Raw genomic sequence first — 18,459 nt, 5'->3', positions numbered from 1 at the left:
GGATCGGTAGTCCAAAAGTTCAATATTACCATAACCATTACCATATTACACCTAACCCTAAACTTTGCTAAGTGTGTGCCTTGACTTTTATTATCATTCTTTACTTTAAAAACATAATTGAAATAAAACAAAATAGTCTTTAATTATACATGCAAATCAAAATGCCACACATGCTTGCTAACTACCTCTTTAGTTAGGTCAAAAATCTCAATTTGGTGACCACTCTCTGGCCATTTTGGATTTTGGCCTCTAGCGAAAAATGCCGGGATTTTCGCGAGGGACATGGGCGCTATTTTTTTTCTAAATGGTCCATAGAAGTCGAATCAATCGTCAAACCTTACTAGCCAGAGAGTGGTCACCAAATTGAGGTTTTTGACTTAACTACTTCCACCATTATAAAATGGACAATATCATGTTCATATTTGCACAAAAATAGTATGGGCATTTTGCAAATTAAACAGTGATCCTATCACCGAGCAGACAATACGACAATCAACCATCAAAAACAGTACTTTAAATTTTATTTTACCCCTTATTTAGGCCCAAGAAAAGCAATAAGATAAGAAAAGCCATCATTCCCGGTTGCATATCAAATTCTAATTATCATGGGGTTATAATACAGTATCAAATTCAAGATAGAATAAACTCAGCTGCAAGGGCACCACATTCATGATGTGTGAACATAGATCCAGTATCAAATTTCCTCCTTTCTGAATGTTTTTTTATACAAGAAAATGCTAGGTTAACTGTGCTTATAATACAATGTAGGTTTTAATGCAGTAATTAAAATTCTGAACTGATTTTGATACTATTCGAATTTGAAATTATTCTTAGTTTATTCTTGGCCTGAGGTTCGTTGTTTATTAATAATAATAGGCTGAATAATTTGTATGACATATTACCAACATAAAAAATATAAATGTTTAGAATATTCAACAATACTTCAAGAACTCCTCCTATACCTTGTACAGGAGCCAACCATTGTTAATCCATGATGAATCCACACTTTTACTGTAGCGTATACACACTTAAAACTACGGGGTCAAAAAATGACCCAAACGGGGTCATTTTTGACCCCAGCATAGTTATCAACTAAACACCATACCACTAACGGGGTTATTTTGACCCCATTGGTCGGGTCATTGCAATGACTACGTATTTGGGTCAAATAGTAACCCCATTGGGGTCAAAATATTACCACATTTCGGGGTCAAATGAAATGACCCCTTCAAAAGGGTTGCCTTATTGGGTTACTTAATGACCTCATTTCGGGGTCAAATGAAATGACCCATTTGAAAGGGTTGTTTTATAGGGTTACTCAATAACCACATTTAGGGGTTGTTTGGATTTTTTAGTAGACCTATGGTCATGCTGGTCCCACCATGACATAAGTGTGTTTCTGCACAGAGAAAGCATTACATAAACAGCAAACTGCAAAATGCATCTGTGTATCACACTCACACACAGTCAGTCATCGCCTATGACAGTTCACGTATTTATATAAGCTTACATGATATAAGCTTATAACAACTGCAGCCAAGACACCAGCCACGACAGCATGAAATTGGAATGAATCAGTGCGTGCATAGACAAGGGTCTATGCATCCTTGCAGTCTCACTTTTCAACTAGGCCTAACTTTTCATATTCCATCATGCAGACAAGCACACACGACAATCCGCTGAGCTGCACAATCAGAACAAATATGGCGCTGATGTGACCACGTGAGCCGATGCACACCGTGTGTGCAAATAGTTCCGAAATGCAAGTCATTATAAAGTTGACAAATTGTGTAACTTCGGTCAAAAAATTAGTTTAATTTATTAATCAACAAACATTAATTGCAGCTCATGTTTAAACTCATTTATGAATTGAGATTTTCAAAGCGGAAGATTGAAACTGATATCAATGCGCCGACGGTATCGGCAAAATGACCACTAAGTTTTTGACCACCTTCGACGTGGCTAAAATGACCTCGCGAATGTGGTCAAATTAAAACAGGACAAACCCCTTATGGGTCAAAACAACCCCAAACGTGGTCAATTCAAAATGACCACGGAAAATATAACCCCGTAGTTTTTAGTGTGTACGCGAACGCGAGCGAGACTACGTGTTACGCAAGAACGCGTAAAATTTGTCATGTCTGGAACCTTTGTATGTATGCATGCAAGCTTGCAAGTTGAATGCAGTATTTTTCAGGTAGCGGCTAAACATTGCCCTAGTGTTATTGCTGATACCAACAGAGAAATCATCGACATTTTTGTAAAGATGAGTGGCAATGATTAACTGACATTCCTCGTGAAATAATCGTGAATTATACGATCTTTAGCTTCTTTTCGTTGTTAAAAGGGATTCAATCATGTTTCACCGTTGTTCATCACCGTTTAACAACTCGCGTCAGGCACATCTGCATGGTTTACACAGACGACGCGGCCGCATCGTTGTTAAACGGTGATGAACAATGGTGAAACATGATTGAATCCCTAAATCAAAATAAACATCTGAGCATATATAGCTGAATGTTCATTAATGCTTTCAAAGGTCCGCACATCCCAGCAAACACAAACATGTTTCTAAAAACATTATAAACATGCTATAAACATGTTTTTGTTTTGGTCAAAACTTTTTAATAACATTTATGAACAGATTTAAATGCTGGGTTATATAATGGTCATGAAAACATTGTATATGAAAAAACACTATTCAAACATTTTATACATTTTTAAAATGTTGTCAAAAATGTTGTTGTAATAATATCTGTTGGCAAACATTGTTACAAAATATTTTGTCAAATCTTTTAAAATATTATTATGTTAAAATATTTTGCAGCAAGTTTTCAAAAATGTTAAATGTTATTAAAACATTTTATACCCTTTATGTAACCTGACATTTTAACATTTTCTGTCAAACATCTTGTATATTCTGAGACGCTCAACTGAGGTTGGCTTCCCATTATGAGACTGTCCTGTTTGGAATTTTAATGCTCTGCGTGCAAGCCATGCGCTTCAACGTATAAAATTTTGGTTTTGAATTATTTTCTCAAAATATCAATGGCTATCTTAAAAACTACTGGACCAATACTAGGCTTGTTTGTACTCATTTTAATGCATTTTTCATGCTTATTCCAAATATGGTCATGACAATTTACATTACTGAAATTTTTGAATTTTTAAAAAATTTTGAAACTTGTCGTCTGCAGTCGACACCCGCGTGAAGAGAGTTAAGTATGGTGAGTTCACTTACACTGTTAAAAATGGATAGTATTTTATGAGCAACTCATTCAACAAAATGTGCATGTATTAGAGGATATGCTTCTAGATGACTTGGGCTATTCCATGCAAGTTACCCAATTGTCTGTTCTACTAGAAACCTATAGTCCCTCTGTGGAACACTTTAGCTAAATCTTCCAAATGGGGAGTATGGATTTCAAAATGAATAGCCCATTAGACTTGAGCATTTTTTACCATGATTGCCGGTGAACTTACAGCATTCCATTACTCCTTTAAAAACCATTGCTTCTTTCGAATGACCGCATGATCAAGATGGACTCTGGTCAAAGCCCTGCATACTTGACTATTGACAACATGACTTAATTCATTCAATGTATGCATTGACAAACACACATCAACACTTAGAATCAATGTGAGGAAATTAAAGAACCTTATGCAGCCAAGTCACAAAAACAAACCCTTATAATTAAATCATGAGTGTGTAGGGCAAGGAATCACACAAATTTAAGGTAGGTCCGATTGTAACACATTGTGTTTTCTATTTCACATTGAGGCCCATCACCGGGCCAGGGAGGTAAATAACATGTTAACTGGGTGGGCAATTGCCCACCCAGTAAATTCAACTTGCCCATTGCCCAAAAGTGCCAACCCGATAAATTATTTTGCCCACAAAAAATTGGGCACCATATAATAATTACCACCTAATTTTGAGTGATAATTAGTATAGAATTTCTAAATACCCAAAGTGAAAAATAATATGGTATACAATTTTTCTTGAAAGTTGCTACATGAATATGCTAAAAATTGGCAGAAGATGCATTTAGGGGGAAGGTAAAGTCCACTTTTTACATCAAAGCCAAATTGTACGCAAAAACAGGTCTACATTTCCGAAAATCCAAACGCCTGGATGCCATTAATTATCGCTGCCCACCCAGTAAATTATTTTCCATTATTTGAGGGCAAAAATAAATTAAATTGCCCACCCAGTAAATTATCCTTATTTACCTCCCTGCATGATCACCCAAACATTCTTATTTCAAGTTAACTTGCTCCAGTGGTTTTGATTCGAGAAGCAAAAAAAATGTGTTGACAAAATACTTGTCATAAATAGGTTTTAATTAAATAGGTTTTAATTTATAAACCCTGACATTTAAATATTATTTTAAAAACAAAAATGTATTTATAACACAATTATAATATTTAACAAAATTTTGTGTGTGTTTAGCCATTTGGTGGTTTATGAGATGTATAATATCAATGTATACACAAACAAAAACAATGATCAATATTATACACAAACAAAAACAAAACGAACTTAACAATATGGTGCTAAATTCATTACATATGCCTTTAAGGGAATTAATTGGATAATAAATATGCAATAAGCTCATCAGCCAATTAACCTTTCAACTGGTTATCCCAATCCGGCGAAACGGTCCAGTTTATGTGACACTTATTTTGACACTCGCCTTGCAATTGATATTAAACTGCAGAAGTTACTGTTGGTTTGCAGGCATATCATGAGACAGTTTGACTCAATTAAGTCAAGACCTACGCAGGGCATGTGTCTGTCTGCTAGCAAGTAATAAATCAGTTTCGTAGGAAACGCTTCAAGTATATCATAAATTGCATTGTGATTTGCATAACCATTTGCACCTGTATGGATGAGTAAGACATAGGTGCTCACATAACAGAATACAAAGAGAAAGATCAGTCAGAGTTTTAGGTTTATCTTAAGAACTACTTTATTTGCCGTATAAGTGATGTAATAATCGGTTTAACTACCATAGCAATATAGATGAATACAATTTTTGAATATATCGCCCTGCACTACAAGCAGGTTGCACTCATCACCTGTGTCTGTCTGCAACCATAGATTGAATACAATGCCACTCTTTTCAAAGATACTAATCTTACAGGTCCGAGTGATCAGCATGATATGAATATTCTATAGAATGACGATCCATGTCTTTAACCTTGATCTTTGACATCTATTGTTCAATGTATATACCGCGTAAAGTTTGTAGTGCAGGGCAATATATTCAAAATTGTATTCATCTATTGTATTCATCTATTGCTACATGGTAGTTAATCCAATTAATTACGTCATTTGTACGGCGAATATCTATTTGGATAGAAATTTTTGTGGTTTATGAGCATATTAAATACCAATGTATTGTGATGTGCCCTGAGTAATTTAATTTGATGATTTATCTTTGTTTACAAAGTTACATGAGTGATGACATTTTGGGGAATTCCCCTCTCAAATTGAGCAAAACAAGCTGAATCAGATCTAATTTGGAATATTTGGAAACCCCCTGAAAATGATGTAATGGGATTTCCCCTCAGGAAGTGATGTAATGGGATTTCGCCTCAGGAAGTGATGTCATGTGAAAGGTTAATGTTATAATTAAGACTTTGGAATTCCCCAGATTGAGCATAATGTGAAGGCAGTAAATGGCCCAGAATAGAATGGGGTTTTTCCCAAGCTTGGTATATAATAAGAAAATGTAAACAATGATTCACAGTTTATAGTGTTGATCTGGGCTAGCTAGCTAATATGCTTACAGTCCAATTCCTTCAAAGAAAGGAAATTGCAAACCAGAAATATTTTATGTAGTCAAAGTACTACTATTTACGAGTGTTGTCGGAGAAGATCTAGAATACGTCAAAGAACGTTATTCTTCCAAGAAAGGAAATACATTCTTCTGTCGACTTGCTGAAGTCTGGTATTTTGATTCAACGCAGCTGTCAAAATAAGTGGGGACAACTGCATTGCAGTCCTGCTTCCTGAAGATATTGTGTGAAAGGTGGAAATAGCACCAAGTTTGGAGAAAGCAGCGCAAGGAGTTAAATCTGGAGGAGAACATAGGAGAACGGCGCAAGGAGTTTAGCATAGGAGAACGGCGCAAGGAGTTTAGCATAGGAGTTGAGTATAGGAGAAGTGCGCAAGGAGTTGTAAACGTGTTTGGAGAACACCATTTTCCTGTAAGGATTTTATACGCAAGGAGTTATCAATGCAAGTGTACAAAGGACTTCGCTGATTGTCGCAGGACAAGTGAATAGGGATATATTACACCAGTCGTCCAGAACATTACAAGAACTTTATGATCACCAAGAAGAAGAATGCTGGCTAAGTACAAAATAGATAAAGAGTGATTATATTTGATTAATGTATATGTGCATTTGTAGTCATTATATTGTACCAAACGAAACTTGCTTTCAATTAAAGACTTAGATTTTGTTAGCTTAAACAAACAGTGTATTTGTGTTGTGCATTCGTGTGAGTTCGGGTAAAAGGTGATTTTGGCCTTGAGTCAAGTACGACTCGTAACAGTATACACAAACAAAAATTAAAAGAACTTTAAAACATGCACTGCAAAATTGCTGATTATAAACAGGCTTAAACAACTTGTTATGTTGTTTAAACAGGGCACCTAAACAACCCTGGTTGTTTAAAAGTTTTAAACAGCATTTTCGCAGTGTGTACATTTAAACTATTGTGTTTACAAGCTAAAATCTCATTCTTTTAAGAGTGATATTTTAGCTTATTTTAAGAGTGATATTTTAGCTTATTTTAAGAGTGATATTTTAGCTTCGATTCAAATTTCATTATATAACCCTCCTGTATACTACAAAATTTACTACTTGATATATGTGCTGTTCGTGCGTGCATCCCACGTGGTGTGATGACGCAATCGCCCTAAGTGATATATAGGCACGGTTTTGCTGGCCAGCGAAGCCCAAAACCCGTGGCAAAGTGTCGCCGACCCAGTGCTTGGCATGCGAGGGGTCTCGGGTTTGAATCCCACCCAGAGCAAGCAACTTCTTTCTTTCTTTTCTCTCTTTATTCTTTCCTTTTTTCCCTTACCGTCGCCAAAAAGCCCTTAGGCGGCTAGGGTTAAAAGAACCACTTAACTCCATGACTTTATACCTACTAAGAACCACAAACTTGCCACAAGTCTATGCAATTAAAATTGTGTGTATAAGCTAAAATCTCACTCTTTAAAGAGTGATATTTTATTTTATTTTAAGAGTGATATTCACTTTAGCTTCAATTAAAAATTGAAGAATCTATATAAGGTCATTAACATTATGGCAAAAATGCTGCAGAAGTTCGGCTGGATTAAGAAATACAAGAATACAGCCAATGTTTGGCTGGAGTAAGAAAATTTTTATTCAGTGTCAACACACCAAAGCCTCATTGAATGGAGCAGTCCATATTTCACCTCATGAAAATATTCTTACTATTGGCATTGTGTTCTTAAGGGATCTGGAATGAGCGCTTTGAGCGTTTCGACAGTATTTTTTGTGGGACATGAGAGCACATCAGACATATCGAATTGCATTCTGAATACGAAAAATGTCTTTCTGATATCAAATAATTTTCATTTTTTGAAATTCACGATATAATACAAATTTTATGACAAATTATTAAAATTTGATATTTTTCACATTTTGATATATAACAGTCCTGAAAGTAAATTTTATAAATCTAATGATATATTCTTAAAGTGTATGTAGCTGGGAGGAAAAGCCGACGATCAATTGAAAATTTTGACCTTTCATATTGAAGATATGGATTTTTTTCCAAAAAGACCTCATTTTTTTGGGTGTTTTGGGAAAAAAAATCCATATCTTCAATACGAAAGGTCAAAATTTTCAATTGATCGTCGGCTTTTCATCCCACCTACATACACTTTAAGAATAAATCATCAGATTTATAAAATTTACTTTCAGGACTGTTATATATCAAAAATATCAATTTGCCATAAAATGTGTATTACATTGCAAATTTCAAAAAATTAAAATTATTTGATATCAGAAGGATATTCTTCATACTCCGAATGTAATTCGATATGTCTGATGTGCTCTAATGTCCCACAATAAATACTGTCCAAACGTTCATACCCCATCCCTTAAACATTCAATATTTTGTATACTAGCATGCATTGTAGATTGGCCAAATGATCCTTCAGAATTATGCCAGTGGTACAGATCTGTACCATATTGCTATATACCTGAGAAGATAACTTGCACTTCCCACAATGCATTTCTTCCATTTCAAATTTCTGTACTCATTTGCTATCTAGCGCTAAATTAACATGGGTCGATATAAGTGACAAAAAGCACCTCAATGAACAGAGCATATCCAGATCTTGCAAAAGATGTTTATTTCTTGACTATCAACCCATGTTTAGCCAGTCTAGTCTCAAAATGAAAATAAAGGAAACCTGTACAAAGTATAACAAAAGTGTTGTTTGCTGAAATGAGGTGATGCACAATATTGCAAAGGATTCTGGGAAAGGTACAATATCTTCTCTATACCTATATACTAGTCAATTTGAATCTCAAGTTAAACATCACGCTACTTACTTATTATGCATCAGGAATACTCAGTCAAATGCTTCTTGAAAATAAATTAATTTTAATATTGTGGTCCCTGATTCAACCCGGGATTCAACCTTCAGATTGTTATCCTTAGCAACAGCGATCAACTTATATTTGAATTATAATTTGATTAGCATATTAATTGGGTCAACTATGTTCTGAATAAAATTATATAGATTCTAAGCATATATCCGCCATTAGCATTGATATTCAATTTAAAATGCTGATAATTATGAAACTGGAGTAACAAATGCAAGGATTAATTGATTTATACATGAAGCTTAATAAGTCATTGTTGCCCAATTTAAATTTTTAAATTTGAAATTTGAAACTAGTGTAACAAATGCAACTATGCAAGGATTAATAGATTTAAGAATAGATTAAGGATTAATAGATTTATACATGAAGCTAAGTAAGTCATTGTTGCCCAATTTAAATTTTTAAATTTTAAACTTGAAACTAGAGTAACAAATGCAAGGATTAATAGATTTAAGAATATATTAAGGATTAATAGATTTATACATGAAGCTAAATAAGTCATTGTTGCCCAATTTAAATTTTTATTTGTTGCATTTTATATTCTTGCTATTAAACTTGTAAAAATAAAGTTCAACACTTCTATCAACCATCGCTAAATTAATTTAAGAAACAAATGTCCCCACTTGCTTCATTACCTCGCGTATGTTTTATAACATAATGCACCCTAATAATAGTACATATAGGCACTATTATAGTATCAATTAAATATGCAAACAACTGTGGATGGATCTAGAGCAATTTATGTAGGCATATGCTATACAGGGCATCCATGAAAGAACTATGTCGTTGGAAACTTTTTAAGTATTTTAATTCCTGAACCAAACAGCTAAATAGTTGGTAGGGTTGAGGAATAAAATGGCTGTATTATTCTTTGTCATTGAATGATATTTGAATCTGTGAAAGGATTAAAAATGAGACATTTTATAGAATTCATAAATTTCAAAATGGTGCAGTCAATTATCAATATTCAAAATGTACGAGGGGGTATCCAAAAGTTTTTGACATCGCCCAGAAGTGAAAGAGCTATACCGATGAAATTTTGTCAGTTTAATCACTGGTCCTTATGTACATTATGGTCCAAAAATGGTCTCATAAGTATGTTTACTTTCTTCACAGGTGGCACTAGATGGGAAGTAGGCGCATAACCTTTTCATGATAAGATCCTCCACTTTCTTGAGTTTCTTCACTGTGGCTGCATCATCCGTAAGTGATGGACATCCACTTCTTGGCTCATCTGTGAGGGACATGTGGCCAGTTTGGAAATTCCTTTTTCAAAAAGCAACAGTGCCATATGATGGGCAATCATCACCAAAGATAGCTTTCATTTCATCATAGATTTTCTGAGCATTGTAGGCCTAACCCTTCAAATGCAGGAACTTAATTACGCTGCGTGCCTCAATTTTCACCATCTTGCAGGTTATGCACCTACTTCCCATCTAGTGCCACCTGTGAAGAAAGTAAACATACTTTGAGACCATTTTTGGACCATAATGTACATAAGGACCAGTGATTACACTGACAAAATTTCATCGGTATAGCTCTTTCACTTCTGGGTGATGTCAAAAACTTTTGGATACCCCCTCGTATGTGATATTTTCAACCACATTTAGTTATGTTTGGTTTGGGCATTAAAGCCCAAAAATATATGAATTTGAGGGACACGCTATATAGTTACAGCAATGTACATTAAACTATAACTGGATTGGTTAATAATTTACCCAACATGAACAATAAATGTATACATTTGTTACATAATTAATAAAAGTGCACACAAAATTATGTTACACATATGTTATTCAAACAAAATTTTTATATTAATGCAAGCGTCAAATTCAAGCTTGAACCTACACACCTCAAGCCTCAGATAAAAATAAGCTTTCCCAAGTAACGTCCCATGATGATATGTAAAGAAGTATAAATGGTATAAAATGATGTTCAACAATGTTTTAATACAACAACAACAAAATTCAGACATTTCGTACAGAAGTACTTTATCAATGTGACAAAGAAGAGAATGTCTGCGAATGTGGCAAACAAAAAGAGAAACGCAATCAAGTACTTTTGTACAAAACATCTGAATTATTTTTGTTATATATCATTTTATATACCATTCATACTTTAAAGGTTATGATCAGAATTTGTGCCAGACACATGTAAAAAATATTTGTTTGTCCTAACCTAACCGACCCTAGACAAAAACACTTGCCGAGCCACTCATTTTTGGTATGTTAAAAAAATCAATGTTTTTCACTTAAAATTAGTATTTTATTAAAAGACTAGTCTTAAATTGATTATCTAACAAGTACCCAGTAGTCAAAATTAACAAAATTAATGTCCCTTTCATGCTTATGGAATAAGCATTATTTAATATATGTAGGGATTTTTAAAAACTGACGGTTTAAAAAAAAATCCAACCGACCGACCCAACTTTCCCATTTTTTCCCCACTTGAGCCTGAGGGCAACACAACAACAAAAAATGTTGGTCTAATTTCCTGTCAAACGTCTATTCTTGGATTTGCCATTGGTTAGTATCATCAACTTCACAATGATACAATTTGCCTCGGTAATGACCCACCCAACTAACACCCTCTGATACTAACTCAACTATGCATGATCGACATTCCTCTACTGTGCTTGCCTCACCACATAATAATAGCCATATTTTACAGCCATAGCATATCCACCTTGGTTAGTACTAAGTTGCTCCTAAAAGAGAACGCAGCCTGCACTGATCATTTTGCAGAGTTTGAAATACTGACAGACAGTTAGTATTGTAATAGTTCTCAATCTTTAATCAAATATCTGGTACCATCGGGCTACAAACTATTGGATGTATGGTTGCACCCCTTTTAATATTTTGTGCAAAAATACACTTTGTTCCCAAAATTGAATGGTGGAAGAAAATAATTCAGTTTGTAATATCATAAGAATGTCCAATTTAGTCTCATTATTAAGGGGTACTACACCCCTGCCCAATTTTGTGCCTATTTTTGCATTTTTCTCAACAAATATAGCGCATTGGTGACAAGTAAGATATGTATATTATAGGGGCAAGGACTACAACTACTGCACTGAAAATTTGGCAACTGAAGGCAAGTAGTTATTGATTTATTGATCAAATATTGGTTTTCCCTCATTTTTGACTGTAACTCCAAAACAGTTGTCTGTGTTGAAGTAAAATTCCCAGTGCAGTAGTTGTAGTCCTTGCCCCTATAATATACATATCTTACTTGTCATGCACTAATGCGCTATAATTTTTGAGAAAAATGCAAAAATAGGCACAAAATTGGGCCTATATCAAATTAAAAATTAACTATCTGTGCCAATAATTTTTGTCGAAACAAAAATTAGTCCTCATTTTTTTTCTGCAAAATGCAGATAAAAGCCTGATTTTTGTTTTGGCAACTTCATAAACAATATTATCCATCTTTACATTTTTCCGTTGCCTATTCAAATATACCAAAATCATTTCAAATATACATTTGTATTTGTGTATTCAAACACTTTTTAGATTCGCCTAAATTTTCAATCAAATCATTTAACCTTTGGGCATGCAGTGTATAGACCTATATTATGACATCACTATCGTCATATCAACGCTACACCTGAACCATCACGCTTTGGTTGCTGGCAAATAAACAATCACAGCTACTGAGCATGTGCACCATTTCTGGGACGTGCACCTTTTAACCAAATATTTATTACAAAATAACTCCAATATCCTTGGGAATTTAATATATCATGGTTTACAAGATTAGCAAATACCATAACTTGTGTTTTACTGGGCAGCCAGCCCACAGGCTTACTCAGCTGTCCATGTTTCATTAAATAACGAAGACACCACACATCTTCCAGATTTTTAACCACTTAATATTTTCACACAAATATTACTTGCCTACAAAATTTCCTCCACTTGTAAAACAACAAACACATGATCATAATGTAATTTTACATCAATCTAATTTTTTTTGAGACAAATTCAATTGTTTTTTAAGCAACAGTGACTGATATTAGGACTGTTCTGAAAATATAATCCTGCAAAAAATAGGTTGTTTTGGAAGATGGGTAAGCACCACACACACCCACGCATCAAGTCTTCAGTGTGAGCGCAAACTCTCATGGTAGAAATATCCAGTATGCGATGCTACTTATTGACATCATATACATATATTCCTTAGAGGTTATAATAACTTGCTTCCAAAGCTGTTCCATTTAAAATCCACACTACCCCTGTGGAAGATTTAAGATAAGTCTTCCACAGGAGGAGTATCAATTTCAAATGGAATAAACACATTAGGAGGCTTCATTTGAATTTCATATACCCTCTGAGAAAGATTCAACCTGAACCTTCCACTGAGGGAGGATGAGTTTCAAAGTGTTCATTCTATTTAAAATTTATACTCCCCCTGTGGAAGATATTTCCAAAATCTTCCACAGGGGTAGTGTGGATTTAACTGGAATAGCCTAATACTCTCTAGTGAAGTTTAGCAATTTATGATGTAAATTTCTGCTGAATTTGTGAATATAGAAATGAGTTACTTTAAAGGAAAATATTTATGTATCTATAGACCTTTTCATACTTTTGCAGCAACTTAAAAACTAAACAAATCCTTATTTTGATCCAAATTTCAAGAACTTCAAGATCTTTAAACATATTTTGCAGAGTTTATATTGTAAAACATAGGTGGTAAGTTTGTATACTACAAAACTTATATAACTTCAACTGTTCATCACCATCTAAAGACAGTTAAATGAGTAGAAAGCTTTTCACCAACACTGATATCAATCTACAGAAGCTAGTTACTTCATCAACACTAGTATCAGCAGTAGGTAGCAGTGGCGTAGCTGTCGGGGGGAGGGGGGGCAGGGGGGGCAATTGCCCCCCTGGCAAAAATTGCCTATATGGGCCCGCCCCTAGTGCAAGGAAAAAAGAGGGAAAAGGAGGGGAAAGAGGAAAAAGAGAGGAGAGAGAGGGGCAGAGAGGGAGAGGAGGGGCAGAGAGATGGGGAATCCATACGATATGCAATACCGTACGATTATTATCAATAAGCCTGGCAAAATTTGTCTATTTGGGCCCCGCCCTCTCACCCCCCCAAGTGCAGGGAAATTTGGTGGATTTGGGCCCCATACAGGCTTGCCCCCCCCCCCCCCCTGGAAAAAAATCCCAGCTACGCCACTGGTAGGTAGCTACTTTATTAATGCAAGCATGTAAGTATTAGAAGTATATAATTATTTTATTAGCCACAGATAGCTACATTATCATCCCTAATATCAGCAGTACATAGCTACTTCATCAACACAAATATCAGCTGTAGATAGTTGGCAATACTTCATTACCATCTAAGGACACTTATGTCACACTTCATCAACACTAATATCAGCAGTAGATAGCTACTTTATCAATGAAAGCATGTTAGTAGTTGATTGTTATTTCATAAACAATAATATCAGGAGTAGATAACTATTTCAGTAGTATTTAGCCAAATCATCATCACTAATATAAACAGTCCATAGCTACTTCATCAACACACTCATCAGCAGTAGATAGTTACTTTATCAAAACACACATCATAGCTACTGCTTCGCTTCAACATGTTCATCAGCATTAGATAGTTTCTTGATCACAACACATATCAGAGCTACTTCATCAATACACTCATCAGCAGTAGATAGTTACTTATCAATACACATATCAGAACTACTTCATCAACACACCCATCAGCAGTAGATAGTTACTTCATCTACATGAACACACTGGCCTATCAGCTATAGATATCTAGTTATCAAAACATTTATCAGCTGTTGATAGCCATCAATGCATGCATGTCAGAAACGTTCCTACATCAATATTTATATTAGCAGTAGATTGCTACTACACAAACACATCAGCAGTAGATACCTTGCTTTTCATTAACGCTAATATCAGCAGTAGATAGCTAAATCATCAACACTAATATCGGCAGTAGTATTTCATCAGCTGCAGATATCTATTTCAGCACTATTATCAGTAGTAGAGCTACTGCAACATGAGTGACAGCAGTAGAAAGTTGCTTCATCGACCTACTTCATCAATCCTAATATCAACAGTTTATAGCTACTTCACCAATACTGATATCAGCAGTAGATAGCTACTTCATCAATACTGATATCAGCAGTAGATAGCTACTTCATCAATACTGATATCAGTAGTAGATAGTTACTTCATCAATACTGATATCAGCAGTAGATATAGCTACTTCATCAATACTGATATCAGCAGTAGATAGCTACTTCATCAATCCTAATATCAGCAGTAGATAGCTACTTCATCAATCCTAATATCAGCAGTAGATAGCTACTTCATCAATACTGATATTAGCAGTAGACAGCTACTTCAGCTACTTCATCAATACTGATATCAGCAGTAGATAGCTACTTCATCAATCCTAATATCAGCAGTAGATAGCTACATCATTAATCTGAATATCAGTACATGTAGTAGATAGTGCATCAACATCAATGTCAGCAGTAGATAACTATTTCAACAAGCTCATAACCATCTGTTTAAAGACACTTTATCATCACATAATGTAATCTAAACACACATGAAGCAAATGGCAACTTCATCAGTGTTAGAAGTAGATAGCTACCAATTTCAAAATATTTTAATACCAATCTATTTCATCAAAGACCAACTCCGTCTATTTGTTGTTAAATGGTTTATGGAATGATGTGGGGGCCGTAGTGGTCAGCGACAACCTGTAAAGTGTGCCAAGGCTTGTGGATCAACGTCTAGGCGTTGTGCCTGTGCGTAGCGCACTATAAATCACTGCACTTTTTTATTTATTTTTTTATTTTGTTGTTGGTTTGTTGTTTGTTTGCTTTCGTGAGAAGTACTTGTCAGAACATTTTTGGGTACAAAAAAGAACCATACAATGGCATGGCCAGTTTTTCTCTAAACATTATACTTTGTGGTACAAACATCATTTTTAAACAGAAGAAGCTTTCTTTGTTACTTTTCTAGAGCCTTTTTGATAGATTCATTCATAGCGGAATGATTCAAATTCTCCGCAAAGCATATACTTTGTCCTAAGCACTTTCTATAAATATTTTCATCATCATAATTTCATATGCTTTATGTTTTCGCCATTTATGCATTGATATTAACGGTGCACCAAGTAGCAATAAAACAAGTTGCTAAATTTGACAAAAAATAGTTGAGGATTAATCATAGCATGTGTGCTGATGGTTTCAGTATGGTGTCAGCCACCACATACAATAATGCCTTCCCATCAAGCTTTGTGTCACAGCCATTATAACCAGTAGATAATCTATCATTTTGCTAAATTAGGACCATTATTTGTTGCTACAAGGGAGCAGTTTTGAGATGTATAACTGACCGTGTGGATGTTGAATACTGACCAACTTATATAGTCACAAAATAATGTAGAAATATTAGGCCTATCTATAATCTAGTTCAAATACCGCACTGCATCATGGGATAAATTTGATTTCTGTTATGGGTGTCAGCATCAGATGGAACTGGTATTATTCTTATTAATATCACATTGCTGGCTAATATGATGAACTACACCACAATTTTATATCAAGTCTAAATTGTGTCTCACAAAAAAATGATGACTCATCACATATAATGACAAGAAAATAATATTATTCTAATTGCTTGGTTTGTATCTCTCTGTCATCATACAACATCCAAATGAGTGAGTATTAAAATAAATTCAATGTAGTGTACATATAAAAAGCTCAGATGCACTGCAAAAACTGATAAATCTGTGTTTTTCCAATTTGAGATATTAGGCAAATGTAACGGCTCAAATATTAAAAAAAGAATATGTGCTACTTTTAATCATAGTCTATTAAATTTTACCTTGAAATTCAAAAAGTAAGGTATCAATAAGTTAAAGTTAGCTATAGCATGTTGGTGGCCTTTGTTGAAAAGTTTGAAATGGCATTTATCGGCATTTGAATTTTAATTCTTCATGTGTTTTTCCCTTATAGCTGAGTATATGGGTATCAATCATGAGCTATTCGAATTGAAATATATACACCCACTATAGAAGACATAACCTTAATCTCACACAAAGGGGTGCAGATTTCAAATAGAGTCACCCATTCAAGTAAACCCCCTTTGAAATTTACACTCCTTGTGTTGAAAATTAAGGTCATGTCTTCCATAAGGGTGTATGGATTGTAACTGGAATAGCCAAATATAGTGACCAATAACCAAAACAAACAAACACAGAAGTAAACATATTGTAATCAATAAAGCTGCTGCTCTACTTATTTGTGACTAGTTATCAGGTTATGATTGAATCTGAAAGGTCACTGGTTCTTAATTTAATTTGTTAAAATTATATCTTGATTTTTGTGAACTTTAAAATATCTCTATATATAATTTTCTTCAATACTAATCCATGTACCATGACCTTGGAGTAGCAATGATAAACATAATATGTATCTTATCGTTGAACAGAAATTTCATAAACTATATTCTGTGTTTTTCTCCATTACATCTCCAAAAAAGCTTCCAAATTTGTAGCAACTTTAAAATTATATCAATTAATGCATTTGGGAGAGGTTCCAACAGTTTAAGAGACTTATACATGTAGAGCATTTTTTATTCTCAAATTTTAAAGCAATAACATTACAATTACCTCCCTCCACTACAACTTATTCTGGCATAAACAACTATTAAAACTCCACTCATCCTAAAAGGCTCCCATAAAGTATACTCAAAATGACAGAATTCCCCATATGGAACCTAATTAACTTTACTCATCACAAGTCCATTAAAGCTCGTTATCACTCTTACTCAATTTTAAAGACTACAAAATAATTAATACATTGACGCCCCATCACTCATCAGCCACCTTAATGTAACATTTACTACACTTTCCAAGTATGCTTGACCAAATAACCATATAATCGTATGAAATTGACCATAGCGAGTCACCACTTGTGAGACACTTGTTTATGAACAGACTGTTACATGCACCCAACACTTATAGACTTACTCGCTGCTGCTGCTGTCAACTTGCCCGCCCATTCCTGGTACCTCCGCTTGTACTTTAAGAAATTGCTCCCTACCAGTATCCTTATCCGTGGTATCTCTTGCCCCATCTTGATTGGGCAAATCTTTCTCATCCTCTCTCCTAAAAGAGCGTCTCCTGGTAGACCACTTTCTCAACATCTTTGCTCCTCCGTGCTGCGTTAAATATTGCAATGCAGTCAAAAGCTTGTGTAATTTTGTTTTTATATGCCACTTTTTTTTCTTGCAGAGTACCAAACACACAAAATTTTAATGGGCAATTATGGAAAACACGCCCATAATTATCAAGTATTGAGTAGCTATACCAGGTTGCGAGTGTTCCACTGGGACGACCAAGGCTTGGCTGTAACCGAGCATCAGATTCAATTTCCGACCCACCAATGTCTATAATTAACCATAGTCAATATTACATTTATGATATTGGCATTGTTATTAACTTCTCAGTCGGCATACATCTACCCAGATTCTTATCAAGATGTTTTTTAAATACCTCGTAAAATATCTTGCATAATTAATATGATTATATCGGTTGATAGATGCAAGCTAATTCATGTGAATGAATATGACTGGACTTGAGATTTTCTTTTGATTGTAATAAGAAATTGCATTATGAAAATTAAAACATGCTAATTTAATCATATGAAATATATAGCACTGAGTATAGAGATCATGAATTAATTTTTTTAAAGTAATTGGCTACCACTTCTTTATCTGTGGCATAAATCTAAGTGGGGTAAAATTGCAAGCT

At 34.6% G+C, this 18,459-nt stretch overlaps 1 protein-coding gene across 1 annotated transcript in view; it reads right to left on the bottom strand.

Moving 5' to 3' along the window:
- The window catches only part of LOC140136092 (copine-3-like), a 233,760-nt gene extending 215,762 nt beyond the window's left edge, over positions 1–17,998 (bottom strand). The window contains 1 exon segment of the mRNA XM_072157798.1: positions 17,677–17,998. Within this exon segment, the coding sequence (XP_072013899.1) occupies positions 17,677–17,852 (176 nt within the window). The 5' untranslated portion in view covers positions 17,853–17,998.
- Positions 17,999–18,459: the final 461 nt, after the last annotated feature.

This window comes from Amphiura filiformis, chromosome 16 (assembly GCF_039555335.1).
Source record: "Amphiura filiformis chromosome 16, Afil_fr2py, whole genome shotgun sequence".
Lineage (NCBI taxonomy): Eukaryota > Metazoa > Echinodermata > Ophiuroidea > Amphilepidida > Amphiuridae > Amphiura > Amphiura filiformis.
This window is presented reverse-complemented; position numbering and strand designations above follow the sequence as displayed.